The sequence below is a fragment of the Larus michahellis genome, chromosome 9, assembly GCF_964199755.1.
Source record: "Larus michahellis chromosome 9, bLarMic1.1, whole genome shotgun sequence".
NCBI classification, from domain to species: domain Eukaryota; kingdom Metazoa; phylum Chordata; class Aves; order Charadriiformes; family Laridae; genus Larus; species Larus michahellis.
In genome coordinates this window covers 9934993-9955656 of record NC_133904.1, presented here as the reverse complement: position 1 = coordinate 9955656, position 20664 = coordinate 9934993, and the positions used below count along the sequence as shown (strand labels likewise).

General features: G+C 41.3%; 1 protein-coding gene across 1 annotated transcript in view; it reads right to left on the bottom strand.

Moving 5' to 3' along the window:
- The window catches only part of ABHD17C (abhydrolase domain containing 17C, depalmitoylase), a 33525-nt gene that overhangs the window by 2219 nt on the left and 10642 nt on the right, over positions 1 to 20664 (bottom strand). The window contains exon 3 of the mRNA XM_074600675.1: positions 3140 to 3319. Within this exon, the coding sequence (XP_074456776.1) occupies positions 3140 to 3319 (180 nt within the window). The remainder of the gene's footprint in view (positions 1 to 3139; positions 3320 to 20664) is intronic.

Genomic DNA, 20664 nt, shown 5'->3' with positions numbered 1-20664 from the left:
GCCACCTCTCCCAGGAGAAGGGGTTCAGAGGAAAGGGAAGAGCGACAAAGACACCTTCACACCTCCGAGTTCAGGCCAGAACCCCCTAATTACGAAGCATACTGGTAGCCCAGGAGCTTCAGAGTGGTCAGCAGCAGCTTTCTGACTGCCTTCCTGCAGGCACCAGCGTTTATTTCCAGCCAGCCATTTCACATTGGTAGGTACCGCTAATCCCAAATGAGTATAGAGGCACAGCGTGTTAATGAACTCTCAGTTTCCTACCAGCTCCGCTTACATCAACAAATGGAGGAACTGGCTCAGGACATTACGCAGAGTATGGGATAAAGCAGGTGGAAAAATGAATGTTAGTAATATTCAATTTGACAGAAGGACAAGTCTATTTCTTTACGCTATCTGATAGAAGGTGCTTGGATTTTCCTGCTCCTGAAGAACAAGAAAGCATGCAATTTTGGTAAGACTAGAGATTTTACGAAGTGATCCAGGCTGCTTAAAATGATTAAAAAATATGGATGCCAACATACATTGGCTTAAAAACAGGTTTAAAGAAGCTTTATGAAAATATAAACTTAATTAAAAATTAATATGTAGGCTGAAGCACTAAACCTCACACATATAAATCTCAGCATTTAGTATTCTAGACAACCATCATTGATATTCCAGTAAACAGCTGAGAGTAAACACATTTCTGTCTCAATACTTCTCTAAAAAAACAGGCTTCATGTCATTTAAAGAGGAAAAGTGTTATTTAAAATTAAAATGCAGCCTATTTCATTTTTCCTGTCTGGAACTTGAGTTGTGTGCAACTATGCTGAATACAGAAAGATATCCCAAGAACATAAGAGAGACACCAGAATAATGCAGATTTCTTTTCCTCATAATTTTCATCCCCAAATCAATAACATCGCCAAACGTAAATACTTTATAATCAACAAGCTATATAAACTGAAGTCTTAAGCCCATGACAGGTCTGTCCCCGAGTTCCACGATGTGACAGACACGTCAGCTACAGAGATGTTTATATGTAATTTTAGTGGCTAGATACTAAGTTCTCATTTATTGTAGGAAACCAGGAAACTCCTTTCACTTCAGCATTCAGATAATGAAACTATTTTTTCACATATAGTCACAGACCATTAAGCCAGATAATATTTGTATTTTGCAGAAAATTGGAAAGCGTCCCATTGCCAACTCAGCGACTCATAAGGCAGTATTTAAACTGCACATTAGATTTACTTAGTATTCTTAGCCATACCGCCCTGCAGCTAGCGAAATCTACAGAGACCAAATTCTCACGCAGCCCCAACATAAAATGCACATAATAGCAATTCACTGTAGGTGCACACAGATCTATTTGTTTCCCGCCGCGAAGACAGACAGTTGAGCTGCACACATTCAGAGAAGTACACTGCTGTTTATTTTCACTGCTTACAGTCCGAGCGAAGTCAGGCTGACAGCAATGAACAGCTCAGTAGGGCAAGAACAAAATACTCAAGCGCCACAGTACATCTGTTGTCACTGTTCTCCCCCCTCCCATTTTTTCTTTTTTAAACTCTTATTTCATTTGGCTGATATCAGCTAATCACTGTTACTTTTGTAATCAAAGCTATTTTTAAGGCTTTGGTTTTTTCCCCTCTAGCAGAAGCATTTCTAAGTGTTGGATTTCACGTTTAAGGATGATGAACGAGTTGGAATGTGTTTCAAATTCCATCTGCACCTTCAATAATTTAATTATTTATTTAATTAATAACTTTTTTGGAAGAATTCTAAACATGAGGACTGGACACTGATACCATGAGAGCTGCTATTACTCAGTCACTTTGTCACTGTTCTAGCTGGTCTGGCATACAGATTTATACCTATGGCCTCCCCCACCTTCTAATTTTAATCTGTTGTAACTAAAATAAAGCAAACATAAATGCTATGAATATGCCCTACTACATTTATTGCAAACATGACCTTCTGAAACAAAGCCAAGCTTTGCACAAGACTTCAGAGAGTCTCTGCTTTGTCTTGTCCCTTCCACAGGCCACTTAGCTTTTTATCTGTGCCTCTCCTTACCCCCCACCCCCAAGTCTATATACACTGCTGTAAAAGAGACTGGCTTCCCCTCTCATATTCTCCCATAATTTAAACTGGGTGAAATGAGAACTTTTAAAATATTCCTAGAACATCTGCTATTCCCAAGACCGATACCATTCCCAAATATTTGGATACTCTAATTTAGGTCTGTTGCAATTGCTTTTCAAATGAAACACTAGGCTATAAAGGCAACTGCTTTATCTTGAAACCACTTGTATACAGCTTTCTGCATGTAAAATATTCCAGAGCTGCTTGAAACAGGCTTAAAGTCTTCCAAAAGAGGGACAGTAACTTACTTTATTTTGGTCACAGACATTAGGATCTTACATGATCTCCATCAGGGAGGAACAAGTCTCAGTATCTTTAGTGATTTTTATATGGACAGCGTACTAAAGATGCAGAAGTGTTTTTTACTTACAGGGACCAAAGGCAAAGAAACACTAAATGCATTCCCTCAAGATGATCCATGAAATACAGAAAAAAGCTGAAAAGTGAACCACACCAGTCTAACACTCTATCCTGTGACCCTCTTGTTTTCTCCCTTTAAAAGCAGAAATTAGTTATACCTTTTCTTCTGCTGATCTGGTAAGCCTATAGCAATATTTTACCAAGCAGCTTGAAAAGAGCACATCCATTTCATGGTACCACATTACCTTCTAAATCAAAGCTGACTGACATGTTAAGAGTGTACAATTACTAGTTTGTTAGCCTGAAGGACTTAATAGTGTATTATCAGTCGTTAAGCTACTACTCCAAACTTGACAGCATAAAAATTCTGATATTAACAACCCATAACACAAAAACCAGGAGGGAAAAAAGTTAGCTGTAAACACGAAGACTTTATTTGTTCGTTGAGCTGACTCTCACATCAGTTTGAGACTCACATCAGCCTGTTTCTTACATGGTGATTCTCTGCTTGGATTTAGGTGCGCATACCTACAGTTTAAAATGCAGGTGACAATTCAGTAAAGTCCCCTGGAAAGTTACACAACCAGTCCCTTTTAAATACTAAAGAGCATATTGAGTACAGAACAACCCTCTTTGCAGCGCTTATACGTACCTTGGAAAAGCATCAAAGCAATAGGTTTTCCTAGTGTCAGGAAAAGCTACCCGTAATCCAGACATCAAGGGAGAATGAAGGATTACTGCTGCACACTCGTACCGAGACGCCAGGTCGACTGTAGGGACAGTACCAATACTCTGACCATACAGAATAATGTTCTCAGGACTAACACCATACCTGTAGAGAAAAGAAACCGCTTTAAAGAGACCACACTTCACATCACAAAAGCAAAAAACAAACCCAAAGGAAAAAACAAAAAGGGGGGGGGGGGGGGGGGGGAGGGATAAAAACCAAAGCATTCCTCCTGCGCACTGTAGCTCTTTAAAATGTGTTCCTAGGAGAAATTACTTTACAAGTCTAAAATTTAAAACAATACAGCGAAGTAAATAAACCATTTCAGAGGTTGAAGGGAGCTATCCTGAAAGAAGGAACGTCAGTTTGTTCGTTAATCTTCACCATCTTCATGAACACCTCTTTCACTCCACAGCACAGCAAATTATAAATTAGACTTCCCCCCCTACCCAGAGTCACTCTCAGGAATTTCAATTAGGTATTCCAGAGGCTAACAACCTCTCCACCATTAAACAAGACAGTTACTCCTCTGCCCACCTTTCTTTCCACACAGCTAGAACAAAAAGACCAAACTAGAACAAAATTGTTAGTGTAGGCAAAGACACCAAAGACGATAAAAATTTGAGAGGATAGTTCTGTTCATTTTTTCAATTTCTGATCAGTGTAAATTATTCCCCATTTTTCTTTTCCAGTTTAAAATATGTCAAGCTTATTTTGTAACTAAAAAGATACATCATTCCATAAAATTCAGGGTTCACAGGGAGTCCTGGATGGCTCCACAATATTCCCATCTGCTCTATAAAACTGTCATAGCTTATGTGCTGTTTCACAGCTGCAGGAAGAGGGTGATACTAATTCAGTTTTTATTTAAAGTACGCAAAATATAAAGGAATTTGGAAGGGGCACAGGAAGCGGCGACAGTGGCTAGGAAGAGGTGACGAGTACAGTAGTATTTGGTCACCACAACTTGTTAGGAAAGCTGAAAATCAAAGCTGTTACTCAGTTAATTATAAAATATTTACCCAGAAATTTCTATGTATAATTATACTTCCTAATGCAGGCTATATGAAGAATAATGAAGTGCAGAAAAGAACACATTTGTAGTAGAAAATTTGTGCAGAACTGGTTTTTTTGCCAGTCTACACCATTTACAGTCCTGCTGTCACTGCTACGATAATGAAAATCAAACCCTACGGTGTAGGTTATACCCAACGTGCACCTACAAGGTTTTAACTTCTTTGCCAAGCTGACAGCGAGGTGTATGGCAGGCCTGGATACTACTTGAGTTTCCCGCAGCTAAATGATTGGGTATGGGCAAAAGAGCGAAAATTACAACGGAAGAATAATCAAATTAATAATTAAAGTTACAACAGAAGAATAACCCAGTACTAATCATACAACTACAGGCTGTCAAGATTGCTGGGTTTTATGATGAAGTAAAACGACACTGGATTGTAGCCTCTGTGAAACTAGAATTTTCTTAATATTTCTATACTGCTGAGCATAAGGGTGCTTTTGGCATCTGCTGTAGTATGAATAAGCAACTGTATAAAAATATCTCCCTGGAGGAAAATTTTACCCTCTTGGTAACCAAGCAGCAGCTCACGTTGGTGGTCTATCACCACAGCCATGGCCTGATGTTTTTAAAGAGATGTTGTGAAGCTCTTTTAGGAGAATTTTTTATCCCTTACTGTTAGAAATAGTCCAGCACACAGTAGAGCCTAGTTGATTTTGGTATATACGGTAACAGGACCTTGGAGCAAAGCTTTGTCCTCATGGACTTCATTCCAGCTGTTGAGTGGGGTGAGCTGGAGGCATGTACCTTTGAAGGCAACACATGCAACCAAACTGTTGATCTACCATCATAGTAGCATCGTATTAAAGACAAGCAGAAATCCATCAACATTGGGCTATGCAAGAAAACGGGGCTGGAGCAAGATCTCCTATGCAGCACTTGAGTAGGGATGGAGTTATATTAATGCTGGTAGGTTTTGCAATACTACCCTGAACTCCAGTATCATGATAAATGTAAAGTCTCCTTTCTAAAAGGTTTACAATCTAATCAGAATACGGAAATAGATGTCTGAATCAGAATCACAGGATAACAGGACACCATAGGGTAGCAAGAGAATTCCTTCAACATGTATAATTGCCTTAGGATATTTTCTTCAACGTTTATCTGCTTTGGATTCACGCCTTTTGATGCTATTTTGTTTCTGGAAACAGCTCATATTGCAAGTGGAACACCTTGCTGCTGTTGCAATAGATACTCTAGGAAAAAAAAATATCTCCATTTCATAGTATGCCAGTTAAAGTCAGGTACATTCTACAGCATCATTAACAAATACACAACCGAGATCTCTAAATTAAAAGTAGCCTTCCACCACTAAATAAATGCTACAACTATCCAGTGTCTAACTCCGCAGAAAGACAAAGTGACAATTTTGGGGGAAAAAAAAAAAAATCTTAAAAAAGTATTAGGACACTGAGTTAGTGCACTTGTAGCCTGTCATTAGGTCAAATGCCTTTTCTACTTCGTATTCCTACTGACAGACAACTAAAAGAATCTCTTGGACCATTTTAGTTAGGGAGAGTCCAACTTTCCAGACGGAAGAGCTACTGTAACAGATATATCTTTGTAAGCCCTTTACCATTAGGCCATCAATCAGAAGGTGAGACATATCAAGCTTACCGCAAACATCAGCGGAAACAGCTACATGTAAAATTTATTTATTGCGAGGCCAAAGGACATATGACAACTCATAAGCAAGGGCCATGAATAATTGACACACGTGAGGTTCTTGAAGCTGAAGGCCAGGGCTTGGCTCCATGATACTCTCTCCGTGTCTTCAGGAACTGGGGACTCAGCAGGCACTGGTCAGATGGGGTACGATACGACCTGGGGATTTTATCTTTAAAATACAGTATCCTTTAAGCAAAGGCTGGGCCCCTTCCTCACTCTGCAAACTCCCTTGTGGTTCTAGATTCTTGTGCAACTTGAAGAGTGATACAGAAAGGGAAAGAGAAGAGAGGAGGAGCAGACATGGATAAGAAGGCGGCAATGAAAGGGAAGCTAAAGCGATATAGGAAAAAGGAACAAATATGATGGAAAAAGGCAAAGGACATTCTGAGAAAAGAGGAATCCTGTTACAATCTCCTCTCCTATTAAGGAAGAAAGTTCTTCCACCAGCTAAACAGCATCTCCTAAAAATATCCTCCTAGAAACACACAAGCTCTGGTCTCTGTGGAAACAGAGCTCCACTGACGGAGCAGGAGACCGAAGTTAATTTCTCGGTCTGCTCCTGCACCTCTCCCGTGGAGCCCATCAGAGAGCTCAAAGCAAGCAAGGCCACACTGCAACATGGAAACCAGCCTTCAGCAAAAGCAAAGTAGGAAGCAATTCAAACAGTTATCGTGGGCACCTGTAAAACACTGATTTGACAAGGGAGAAGAAAAATAAAACAAAAAAGGGAGGCATGCTTTCTTGTCAATTACTGAGGAGCACAAAGCTACTGCCATTTAAAACCATGCAAGCATTTCTACTCCCTCCTACCCACAGACACTTATCAGGTGGCAAAGTTCTCCAGCCCAGTCTGCTCTCAATAACCCACGAGCAGATTATCTGGATTAGGGATTACATTTCTTAGGTGTGCAAAAAAAAAAAAACCCCAACCAACAGCTACCTGCACCTCGCCCATCCAGGCCAGGTCTAGCCAAGGCACCAACACACTCCACAGTTAATAGTAACACAGGGATTTTTATTCCCCCCACACCCCGTGCTACTGAGTCAATTTATACAAATTAGGTTTACCAGTAATTCTGGTCTCCTTATGCTGGCATGAACTACATGCACAGAAGCTGGCTGTTCTGAATCCATATCCCAGACTTTTCTGCTTAACTCCTGCACAGAGAGACCTCAGTCACACAATAGCTCAGCGGGACGACGGAGAGCGGGAATATCGCTCACAGGGAGTTCAACGAAGGAGGATGGGACACAACCACTTCCAGTTCACTCTGCTGAGCCGTACGGCTGTGGCTTGGGCCACGTCCCTCATCAGCTTCCTCATGTAACACAGATGATTGCATCAACTGCCTTTGTAAAGCACTTAAAGCTTTCTGGCTGGCAGCACTATGTACAAACTGTGTATTATCATAAAACATCTTTAATTATGAGCGTAAGATACTGATTTCGCCCCTGCCCCTCCCCAGGCTCCAGTTCTGAGTGACAGAGAAGGAAAGCTTACCGTTGCTATTTTTACTCTGTTGAAAGCGGCAGTGGAACACCGCTGCGGGGACCACAGATGTGTCACACAGCTGAAGCCCTGCAGTGCTCTCGGCCAAAGTTACAGCATCTGTGCCAATCCTCAAAGGTGCTAAATACATATTCATTAATGAGGCCAGTTCTTTTTTCAGGCTTACTGAATCAGTGAAGTTAAACACAGCTTATATTTTCAGTTTTGAAGTTTTACGGTATTTGTTGTTCCAATATCCCTTACTTAAACTGGAAAGCAGATAGAACAGCACGGATATGGCAACAACAAATCAGTTCTCAAAACCAGTCACTGCAGCTACCCAGGCAGAGCATTTTGACTACAGAAACCCCATTTCATAATGCTGTCAAGACCTGCTGTCTAACTGCTACTAAACTAAGGCAGCTACTGCTGGTCAAATTTTCCTTAAAACACAGCATATAAAGGCAAAAGGCCAGGAAAACCAGGTAACTGGCTCGTTCCTTCTTGCAAGAAGACAGTTTGAAACTGTGCACTCCCTTCTCAAGGGAAACACCACAACGAAACGATTCATTTTCAAGACACACAGAAAATCCAGCATGCATCAAGAGCGACACAAACCACGCCACATCTGGAGGCAGTAGTGACTTCTAGAGTACTTTTACTAGAACATATGTGTCCTCAGTTACATGACCTTCACAGGCTATTCTTCAAGTCTGTTTCTTCCTGCTTATACAAACCCATTTGTCATAACGTACTATTTGCTTCCTTTTCAAAATGCATTACCTCTAAATTTATAATCCAGGGGAATTTAGATCGCTTGTTAAGAAACACAAATAGGTTTTTCTATAGCATTACTATACTCTTCCATAAGATATGGATCTACATTTTCAGAAATAAGTGGTTATTTAATCCAGTATGAATCTAAAAATCTAATTTTGGCAGTAGAAAGGAAAACCAAAAAATCCCCAATAAAGTAAAAACCCCACACAGAGACCGCGTATCTTGAACAAAAATTTATGTTGTAGGACCTTCATGTTAAAAAAAAAAAACCTCAACAAGAGAAGTTTGGATTATTGCAAGTGATTTACAGTATCAGAACAAAACACTGAATTTCACATTGTGCTTCAGCAAGTACCACTCCAGCATGTCAGCCAAAATACCACAGAAATCACAGCAGATTTTCAGCCTAAATGCCAACACTAAATTGAGAGCAAGGCATTAGATTAAGGATTTTTGGCGTTAACCATAACATCAACTGTCAAATGAGAAAAATCAGAATTTTTTCAAGATTCACAGGAAACCCTGGCACACAGCAAGAGTCCCTGTGCCAGTTTCTCACTCCAGTTTCCTTGATTTCACACAAGCATAGGTCTAAAATTCTTCAGTTTTACTGAGCACATTAGACACTGATTATTTAAATTATGCAATGTCTTCTTCCCCCTATGCCTCGTTCCTGTCCAAGTCTACAAGTACTATGTGATTCAAGTTCAGGTACATCAGACTCTCTTTGACTTCGCATTTTCATTGTAGCACGAGCCAAAAATGGTTTACATATTCTGGTTTATGAAGCTACAAAAAAAAAAAATTTTTTTTGGCGTATATCCCAGCACACTGTCACAGGAGCAGACAAATAATTCCACAAATATGTTCACACTCAAAATAATTTCACTGGCTGCCAGAGAAATTTAATCAAGGAACCTGCCACGGGTTTGTAACGCTATTATTTTACTGCCACACCTGATAGTTACTTGGTTACACTATGGAGAAACCTCAGTGCTAATCAATATAGGCTAACTAATACTGGAGTTACAGAATGAACCTATGACTCTTGAAAATGCCCTCTTAAAGGCTATTTTGCAAGTTCATTATTTGCAAATACCACACTACTACAGCCTTGCTGGACTATGTGATTGTAGCACTATTCCAGTGATGAACCATCTCTTCTTTTCATATAAATGGAACTAATGAAAGCAACTTCTAGGCACTTCTTAAAATGATCATTTGCATTGCAGTAACTTTAATTATACCAAAACATGAATCACTACAACTGCTTCTTGACTACTGTCTTGTGATAACCAGCGACCTGTTATCAAATACCGAGAACTGTGCTCAAAGTTCAACCAAGCCCTAACAAGGATATTAAATATCACTAGCGAGCTCAAGCAACCATGAGAAAAAAAACCAGATGATCTACATGCTGTCGAGTCGTGAAGCCACTGCGAGTTTGCCCTGAACAACCAGGGCAGGTAAAGAAAGGCTATTTCATGGCATTCTCTGCTACAAACTGTAATAAAATTACATTTTAAATTAAATGAATTATGCTAACCTACACTGAGTAGATTTGGAGTGTTGGTTGAGTGTCTTTTGTTTTTTTTTTTTAAATAATATCCAAAAAATACCAGTTAATCTAAAAAAAATTGCTCCTTTTTCAAATGCCACCTTAAATTACCTTGTGTTCATCTGCCTTGAACATCGGCTCCTGAAGATGTCATGTTTCAAAGTGGAAAAACACCTTCTCTAACTAAAGCACTTCTGCTCAGGACTCGAAGCAAAATCAAGCACTCTTGAACAGTAAATCCATTCCCCTCCTTTTTTCCCCAGCTTCACTGCTGCAAGTGAGTTTCTTCTGCCCCTTCAACATCCGTTTTGTTGGGATATTTCATACCACACCGTTGCAGCACTTCGCCTTGCTTGTCCTGCACCACCCATTCTTGAGCCAGCTTCCCACCACAGCCAAGCAGCAGGTCTGGTCTGCGGTCCGTCTTCTGTTACTCATAAATCAGGCTCCAGCCTCACAACCACTTGGAGTTAGTGATCTCACAGCAGAGACTGTCTGACAAATGCACTTATCCATTCTAATTTTTCAAGCATTTTTCAGAACTAACAGTCAAATGAGAAGTGAGCTATCAGAGCATACAAAAATAATAGATGGTACGCATCATCAGCCAGGAAAGGAGACTTCTGCAAACTTGTGTTCTGGAAGAAATCTCTTCCAAGCTAGCTGAACAGTAGCAAAACACTGTCATACAGAAGACAGAATGGGCAGAAAATATGCAATCTGTGCTTGCAGGTAATTTTTTTTTTTTTTTTAAAAAGGAGTGACAAAGTAAAACCACCTCTGTTTTCTCTTGTACTAAGAGCTCAGCTGTATTTACAACATGACTTTTCACCACCACAATGACCCAGAACACTAAATTTTGGTGTTTGGTTTATGTTAGGTTGCTCATTTGTCTACCACATGAAATAGCAGTTGTACGTATAAACAAACAGACAGATTTGGAACAGTTGCTTCTGCCTGACTGAGGGTTTGCTGTTTTTTTTTTTTTTTTTTTTTTTTTTTTTTTTTTTTCCCCTCTCCCCTCCAGACAGCAGGGAATGAGGAAACAAAGAGTTTTCATTAAACATGCATTGAAATTTAAGCAGAAAGTTGTGCTATGGGCACACTGATATAAGAACAGAGTAACTTTGCCTCTACATTCATTAATTCTTTCATAGGGAGTGGAAGTTAGCGAGAAGGCCACTGACAAACAAAACCAGATGCTTGCAGGACATCCAACAAAAATCAGCCTTTGTTTGCACTCCTACCTTTATCATACCAGTACTTTATGACAAGAGGTGAATTACACTCCAATATTCGGTGCGCATTCATGCAAGGAGATGAAGGGAACACTTTCCTAAATGAATTCCTAAATAAACCCCCCTAAACGTTGGGGGTTTATTTTATTTCCCTAATCACAGGGGCAAAAGCAATCCAAACACGCTGTAAATTGAAAGACAAGAAGTTAGTAGCAGTAACAGGAGTTAAACACATGGGTACATTCAAACCTAATTCCCACCCCCCCAACTTTCTTTGCTTTAGCAACCTTAGAAATCAACTAGAGTTCTGAGGCCAGCACTGTGTCACAAGGTTATGGTTTTGAAGACATACACGTGCTCTCTACTCTTCATAGTTTCTTGCTTCTGACGATTAGGGGACTGGAACACCTCTCTCATGAAGAAATGCTGAGGGATTTGGGTCTTTTTATTCTGGAAAAAAGACGACTGAGGGGGGGATCTTATCAACACTTATAAGTACTTAAAGGGTGGGTGTCAGGAATAGAATCATAGAATCATAGAATTGTTGAGGTTGGAAGGGACCTTTAAGATCATCGAGTCCAACCTTTAGCCTACCCTGACAAGAGCCACTTCTAAACCATGTCCCTCAGTGCCCCATCTACCCTTTTTTTAAACACCTCCAGGGATGGTGAATCCACCACCTCCCTGGGCAGCCTATTCCAATGTTTAATAACCCTTTCAGTGAAAAAATGTCTCCTAATATCTAATCTAAACCTCCCCTGACGTAACTTGAACCCGTTTCCCCTTGTCCTATCACTTGTCACCAGGGAGAAGAGGTCAGCCCCCATCTCTCTACAACCTCCTTTCAGGTAGTTGTAGAGGGTGATAAGGTCTCCCCTCAGCCTCCTCTTTTCCAGGCTAAACAACCCCAGCTCCCTCAGTCGTTCCTCATAAGGTTTGTCCTCCAGGCCCCTCACCAGCTTTGTAGCCCTTCTCTGGACACGCTCCAACACCTCAATGTCCCTCTTGTAGCGAGGGGCCCAAAACTGAACGCAGTACTCGAGGTGGGGCCTCACCAGTGCCGAGTACAGGGGGATGATCACTTCCCTAGTCCGGCTCACCACACTATTCCTGATACAGGCTAGGATGCTGTTGGCCTTCTTGGCCACCTGGGCACACTGCTGGCTCATATTCAGCCGGCTGTCAACCAACACTCCCAAGTCCTTTTCTGTCGAGCTGCTTTCAAGCCACTCTGCCCCAATCCTGTAGCACTGCATGGGGTTGTTGTGTCCCAAGTGCAGGACCCGGCATTTGGCCTTGTTGAACCTCATACCATTGGTCTCAGCCCATCGGTCCAGCCTGTCCAGATCCCTCTGCAGAGCCAACCTACCCTCAAGCAGATCAACACGCCCGCCCAGCTTAGTGTCATCTGCGAACTTACTGAGGGTGCATTCGATCCCTTCATCCAGATCATTGATAAAGATATTAAAGAGAACCGGCCCCAGCACCGAACCCTGGGGGACACCACTTGTGACTGGACACCAACTGGATTTAACTCCATTTACCACCACTCTCTGGGCACGGCCATCCAGCCAGTTTTTTACCCAGCGAAGAGTACACCTGTCCAGGCCATGAGCAGCCAGTTTCTCCAGGAGAATGCTGTGGGAAACAGTGTCAAAAGCTTTGCAAAAATCCAAGTAGATAACATCCACAGCTTTTCCCTCATCCACTAAGTGGGTCACCTTATCATAGAAGGATATTAGGTTTGATAGGCATGACCTGCCCTTCACAAACCCATGCTGACTGGGCCTGATCACCCTGTTCTCCTGCATGTGCCGTGTAATGGTACTGAGGAGGATCTGTTCCATGACCTTCCCAGGCACCGAGGTCAGACTGACTGGCCTGTAGTTCCCCGGATCCTCCTTCCGGCCCTTCTTGTGGATGGGTGTCACATTTTCTAACCTCCAGTCAGCTGGGACCTCCCCGGTTGTCCAGGACTGCTCATAAACGATACCAAGTGGCCTGGCGAGAACCTCCGCCAGCTCTTTCAATACCCTTGGGTGGATCCCATCCAGCCCCATAGATTTGTGCACCTCCAGGTGCTGAAGCAGGTCCCTCACCATTTCTCTTTGGATTAGAGGGGCTTCGTTCTGCTCCCCAGCCCTGTCTTCTAGTTCAGGGGTCTGGGTGCTCAGGGAACAACTGGTCCTACTGCTGAAGACTGAGGCAAAGACTTCATTAAGTACCTCAGCCTTTTCCTCATCCTTGGTCACTATGTTGCCAGCCCTATCTACTAGAGGACAGAGATAATCCTTAGTCCTCTTCCTATTGCTAATATATTTATAGAAGCTTTTTTTGTTGTCCTTGACAACAGAAGCCAGGTTTAGCTCCAGCTGGGCTTTGGCCCTCCTGATTTTTTCCCTACATAGCTTAACTACCTCTTTGTAGTCGTCTTGAGTGGCCTGCCCTTCCTTCCAGAGGCCATAGATCCTCTTTTTTTCCCTAAGTTGCAACACTAGCTCCCTGTTTAGCCAGGCTGGCCTTTTTCCCTGACGGCTTGTCTTCTGGCACATGGGGACAGCCTGCTCCTGCGCCTTTAAGACTTCCTTCTTGAAAATCATCCAGGCTTCCTGGGCTCCTTTGCCCTGGAGGACTGCCTCCCAGGGGACTTTGTCAACCAGGCTCCTGAAAAGCCCAAAGTCCGCCCTCTGGAAGTCCAAGGTAGCAGTTCTGCTGACCCCTCTCCTTGCTTCTCGCAGAATTGAAAACTCTATCATTTCATGGTCACTGTTCCCAAGACAGCCTCCAACCTTCACATTCCCCACAAGACCTTCCCTGTTTACAAACAACAGATCCAGCAGGGCACCTTCCCTAGTTGGCTCTCTCACTAGCTGTGTCAGGAAGTTATCCCCAGCACATTCCAGGAACCTTCTAGACTGTTCCCTCCCTGCTGTATTGTATTCCCAGCAGATGTCCGGCAAATTGAAGTCCCCCACGAGGACAAGAGCTCGCGATCTTGAGACTTGTCCCAGCCGTTTATAGAATATTTCATCTGCCTCCTCATCCTGATTGGGCGGATGGCGGAGGATGGGGCCAGGCTCTTTTCAGTGGTGCCCAGGGACAGGACAAGAGGTAACAGGCACAAACTTGAACATAGGAAGTTCCACCTAAACATGAGGAGGAACTTCTTTCCTTTGAGGGTGGCAGAGCCCTGGCACAGGCTGCCCAGAGAGGTGGTGGAGTCTCCGTCTCTGGAGACATTCAGAACCCCCCTGGACGCGTTCCTGTGTGACCTGCTCTGGGTGACCCTGCTCTGGCAGGGGGTTGGACTAGATGATCTCCAGAGGTCCCTTCCAACCCCTGCCATGCTGTGATTCTCTCAAAGCACTTTCTTAGAGCAATCTTGATTTACACCATTTAGTCCCAAGACACAACAGGTAGATGGCATACTAAAATGAATCTCTCACTCCAGTTATTTTAAAAGTAGAGCACTGGAGTTAACTGTAACAAAGTATTTTGCATTTAATTAAGATGCTCTTTAGCAAATAAACGTGGAATACAAAAGTCTTAAGCTTTATTTATCAAAGACAGGAAACCTTTACTGGCGACTAAGATCTGTCTTGATTGACCACAGCATCAATAATTAAAAAAAAACTCAGTCAGCTACATTCTATTATATATTCTTTACTGTAACCAGTATACAAAATCTATATTGCCAGTCTCTGAGGTACATTTAAATAACCTGAGACAGCAGATAAAATTCTGTTGCTTTCACAGAGAAGCTCAGTTTGTAGTATCTTCTGGAGTGACGAATTCATTACCTTCACCCCCAGCTTGTATCTCATCTCTAACCTGCTGTGGTATTTTTATTTCAGCTGCACCCATCGTACTCTGTATTTTGTAATGCAGCAGAGCTAAGACAGATGAGCACGCTCCTCATAGCATTTAACAACAAGACATTAAAACTTTCACAATCTTTTACTGTTGCAAAAAGCCTGCACTTTCACTTTACATATCCTGCGCTCAAAACCAGAATACTATTCCCTAAAATTGTACTCCCATAAGGGTTGTTACGAAGAACAAGAAAGATTTCACGATATCCACGTACCTAAACACAGTATCTTTTTATATAAAGACTTCGGGTAAAACAAGTATGTGTCAACTAACAGAGAAACTGTGCTTGAAATAAAGTGTCCTCTGATTCCATAGGAAATGTCAAAAACCCGAGTGCAAATATTAACACTGGTTATGCATTCCCACAAGTTTTGTGCTTTCATAGCTGTTTCTCAGATTGCAGTTATTTCCAAACTGGAGAGCCTTGCCTTACTCCTGAGGCTGAAAATTCACAGTGAGCCAGTGCATTCTGGCTCACCTCCCAAGCCCATCACATAACCCTCCTCACCATCCTTGGCTCAGCACTGGGCGATTGAGGGTTTACAAGCCCGGAGGAAGCGATCTTGCTGCTCTCCAACAGTTCTCAAAGCATTTTTGTTCGGGAGCACTATATTATTCTTTTAGTACTCCCATCTGCTTATTGGAGCGCCTCTGACACCTCTATCTTGGAGCACTGCACTTACCCTGCACTCCACATCAAAAACTAAATTAACTTCTTTCCAATATATTTTCCTCACCTCTACACACTATGGCACCACCCAATAGTTTAAGGCCATCCTACCGCAGCACTAATTGCCATGAGCTACGCAAGGCTTCAGCCTCTGACGGAGGAGCTGGGATTACTTATCAGAGAAGGAAAGCGGTGGCTTTTGACCCGAGCTGCTGCCTGCTCCACCCACCTCCTGCATTTCCACCCTTTCACCAGGTACAGCTCAGCTGCTCCCAAAGCGGGGAATAACTCCTGCAGCGCACAAACCAGAACAGGCAAGACAAAAAGAAACGGAACCAGTTCAGTTTTCTTTAAATGTAACAGGCTGTAGTTTCTGAAAATACAGTTCTCACTGTGTAAGCACATAAAGAAAACAAGACTAACCCTGAATTGTAGTCAAACTGCAAAGCTCACCTAAAATTTCACACTTCTAGGTTTAAACAGCTGATTAGCTCTAGACGCTATAACTTAATAAAAAAGGTATTGCCAACCTGAAAAATCTTAAAACAAAAGTATATGTAAATTCTGCTGAAGGCAGTTGCCCACATGCTCTAGAAGAATTAAATGGTTTGCTAAGTTGGAATTAATCCTTTGGAGACAAACATTAGGAAGGCTAGATGAAAAAAAAAAATTCAAAGCAGACCACTCAAAAATCTGTGATACCTACAGGGCTCGGCCCTGGAACTACCCAGGTCTCCTCCCACCGCTGACTTAAGAGGAAACTATTTAACTTTTTCTTTTGTGTGTGGGATTTCTGTTTTGTGGTTTGTTTGGTTTTGCTGTTTTTCGGGTTTTTTTCCATTCTTGCCTTTCTTTTGCATTCTCTTCCACCTATTTATTGTAATTTTATTTAAGCCTCAGTCTCTAAGTAAAAGCTATTTCATCTACAGGTTTTACACATAACCTAATGTTTTCAAAGATTAACAGCATTAAATGACTAGTTTTGCTATGATTCTTTGATACAGCTTACAAGCCATTAAATGTGAAATGCGTGGCATTGATACAGCATTTTCCTTACATCACCTACAGACATTCGTAACTATATCCAGAAAACAAGCTGATTAAAAAAAAAAGATTCAAGTATTACGCTCATAACACTAACAGAGGAGAACAGAGAAAAAGTTGACCAGTCTCAACAAACAGCAGGTGCTTGTATCCGAAATCCTATTACAGCAGACAAAGTTAAAGCCATTTTCACACTGTTCTTCCAAGACCCCTGGAAATCTGAACGCAGTCTCTCCCACAGAGCACCAAAGCCAGAGTCCAAGAGGATTACACGGGAGCTGGAGGGGATAAGGCCAGACAAACTGGATACATCATTTCTTCCCATCCAGAAGCATCAACATAGCCCTGGCAGTGATCTGAGAGTCTCCGACAGAAAGGCGACGAGAGGTCAGAAAGGCAGGATGGAGGACAAGAATGGCCAAGAGGTCCTGATACAAAAGTCATTAGTACCAATGAACTGGTCCAATTTCCTAAAAAGGACCAACAGCAGATGACTGCATCTGTCTCCAGTATATGAATTTTTTATCAGCTAGCATTATATGAAGATGACTCAGCTGGCAGCAGGCTTTCTCCTTCCCTTATATACTCATATTAATATGCTCAAGCACTGCAGAAGGGCAAACAAAGTTATTAAATACGACTGGGCTCCTCTCAAAGATATGCAATACCTCATAAACACTGATGTGCTCTATGCAGAAGCCAAGCGAAGAAGTGTCATGGCCCATGTTATCCAGAAGACTACACATCCTGCTTGGATAGTCCTCTTCAATTCTCTGGAAATATTTCATGTTTGAGTTACTCTAACCATTTCCACAGATTTAAAGAAGAAAGGCAGTGGTTTTTTTTGATTTAAAAAACAGAACAATTGGTGATTCCTCTGCACTGACACATCTTCTGAATCATAAATAGGAAGAAATCCTACTTGGATAAGTGATACTGTAACCTCTGTTTTTCCCCCATTCCCAGATAAGTAGGAAAAACACACACCAATTTTATAATTGCTCCAAAGACTGAGCTTTATTGCAGTGTGAATCCATATGCACTTAAGCGTCTGCTTTCAAAGTAGTGGTGAATTCACAGCCTCACAGAGAAGCACTACTCTCCTGATGAGTCTCTCCTGCCTTCTCTCATTATCCATTTTCAGCTAGATTCGTTAAATATTCTAAAAAATACCAGGAGAGATAACGGCCAAATGGAAGACAACAGTAGTTTCATGAAAGCAATCTATTACTAGAAAAGAATTTTCCAGCATCTTTTCAGAAACGAGAAAACGCCACAGTTCTCTCTTTCTCTGTGCCATTTTTATATTGGCACTCTGACTTTTAAATCAGACTCATCAATTCCTTTCTTCCTAAGCATCCTCGAGTGCTTCCATTCCTGTCGCTCAAAGACGGGCTGACTTGACTCTACCAGGATTAAAGATCTGTTGTTCCACAAAATCTATACATTAGCAAGCCAATATTTAAACCTGCACTGTTTTATACTTCATTTTCCTCTTGTGCATGTTCCGTTAATGAACTTTTAGGATGCTGAATGTTCAGGCTCCAGTAACAGTCAATATAAAGCTGATTAAAAAAAATATATAGCAATCACCAGGATTAACAGTACCAGATGTTCTAAAACGGCAGACCACAGATAACTAGTTCAGAGCTTAAAAATCAAATTTCCTAGCCAAAGCCTTTATCATCACAAACCCAGGGGCTAAATCCCTTCTCCCAGTAAATACTACTTAGAATTGTGAACAATAAAATTTAGCACAGAGTCAAAGTTTTTCCTGCGCACTTCTGTTCAGTTGGAGCACTCATGAAACCTGCTTTGCGCTCTCCAGGAACTTGACAACATAGCACAAAAAAAGTAATTTATTACCAAAACAGATGTTTGTGTTTAATTATATGCAAAACATTAGGTATCGGTAGATTTTATCTATTTTAAAGTAACAGACACTAATCTAAGAAATGGGAACAGTATTTCTGCACATTTAGAAAAGTACTAACTTTCTCATAACTTTTCTAAACTCACATCAGAAAATCCAATCCTAAAACCAGGTCATACGTTCAGTTTATCCAGCTATCTTATTTGGCATGATCTGAGCTTCTATGGAGTAAAAGACATTTTTGCCCAGACTGCAAATCAAGAGGTTTTAATAATGGTCAAACATCACTCTTGCATACTTTGTTTTTAGCCAACATACCTAGTTAACAGGGCCAATTGCTTTTGTAGGCTTTTTGGGGAAAGATTTCATGCTAGTCAACTTTTTCCCCTCAAAAAAGGATGCTTACCAATTAACAGTTAGCTACTCCATAAGCAGCAGAAGTGCCTAGCAGTGGATCAAGGACTACTGTTAATGTCATCACTTAAGTGCATTATTTCAGCTGATGTTAAAGGCAGAAACTGACCTGCAGATGAATCTTAGAAAATTTAAAAAATAAAAATAAAAGGGAAAAGCAAAACAGCTTCCTATGACGTTATTCAGTGTTCTATTTGCCTCTATTTGTGATGCAGTCCTTGTAAAGCAAGCAGGCTCTTCACTTGATTGCAGTATGACTAGAGAACAACTGGTTATGCAGGAAAAAATGTTTGCAATTCCAGTACATGCCACACCGGCACTTAACAGCCTACCAATAAACCAGCACAGCATAAAGAAGTCTTGTGATGTTGGAGTTTCTATTTCTGAAATAACAGATAACAGTGCAGTGCTTGGAAGACTAGGTGTATTAATGTCTACATTATGGCCAAATGCCAATGTGGATAGTAACGTTTTGGCTACAGTGTTTCCCTTTCTCCTAGTACCACAAAGCTTCCAAAACAGAGGCAAAATAGAAATATTTAATGAGAACTTTTTAAAAATATTTAAAGAGAAAGTCTGATCAGTTTTACAAGGAAGAGCAGGAAAGAACACAGTTCACATTAGACTATTGCCCAGAAGCACTGGAAATCGCAGAAGAAAAGAGTAACCAAGGACAAACAATGCTTGCTAAATTGAGTTCCTCCTTTCCTTCTCAAAATCCCAGTTTATTCCAAATTAACACCCATTTCATAATAAAAAAGAAAAATAGAAACTTGTTCTGAATGTCCAACCGAAGAGACGATATTTGGTTCCGTTTCGCCTGCTGCTGAAATGTGACAAGTTTAGAACTACATCCAGGTAAGAAACATCCAAGATCCTCACGTTTAATGTTCCTCATTATGAGCGTTACTAAGTGGACTTTTGGATGGATCGGGAAATTTCCTTAAATAATTGGAAGGTGCCAGATCTCATTTAGATCAATAGTCTGTTCAATGTTCTACACAAAGCTGTCTACAGATCTTAGATGAGCTTTGACAGAAAGGCGTCCAATTTGGAAGGGTGGTATATTTGGCACCAGCTTGCTTAGTCTCAGCAGAGTAATAAAGGATAGAAAAAAACTCAAACCAAGGAGACTTTCCAATCTCTCACCCTCTACAAAACTGGGTGAACATTGAGAATTTATGACAATCTTATCTTTTACATGAAGAGTTTGGATCCAAGTTATATTCAAGAACATTGTCATCTTCGTTCTTTGTTAAATCAAATACAAATTACAATCATTTCTTCTTTTAAAAGACAGCTATATTTGTGCCTGCATTCCTTCACAGATAGTAGTTTCTGCATGATCAGATTGATTTTTAGTACAGATGTCAAAAACAGGATAAAGAACTACTTGTACTGGTTTTACGCATAGGGGGCTTTAGAAGTGAACATGACACTACGTGGGTAATTAGCAAGAGCTCAGAGGAGGGGGCAGAGGGTTTCTGCCCTTCTGAGAAACAGAAGTTTGGCAGCTGTCAGAGATTCAGCAAAAGTCAAAAGCTTTTAGCCATGCTGGGCAGGCTTCAGGTTAAAACACCACTTCATATCTTCAACTACTGTACTGACTCCTGAAAGGCTGCTTCTTGCATCAGGAAGAGATGCCTGCAACGTATGCTAAGTCACAGTGTAATTATTAACCAGTCTGAGGCAAAGGTTACACGTTCATGAACTAGTATGCATAAAACCAGCAAAACTGTAGCTGAAACACTACCCCACCTCTTCCTAC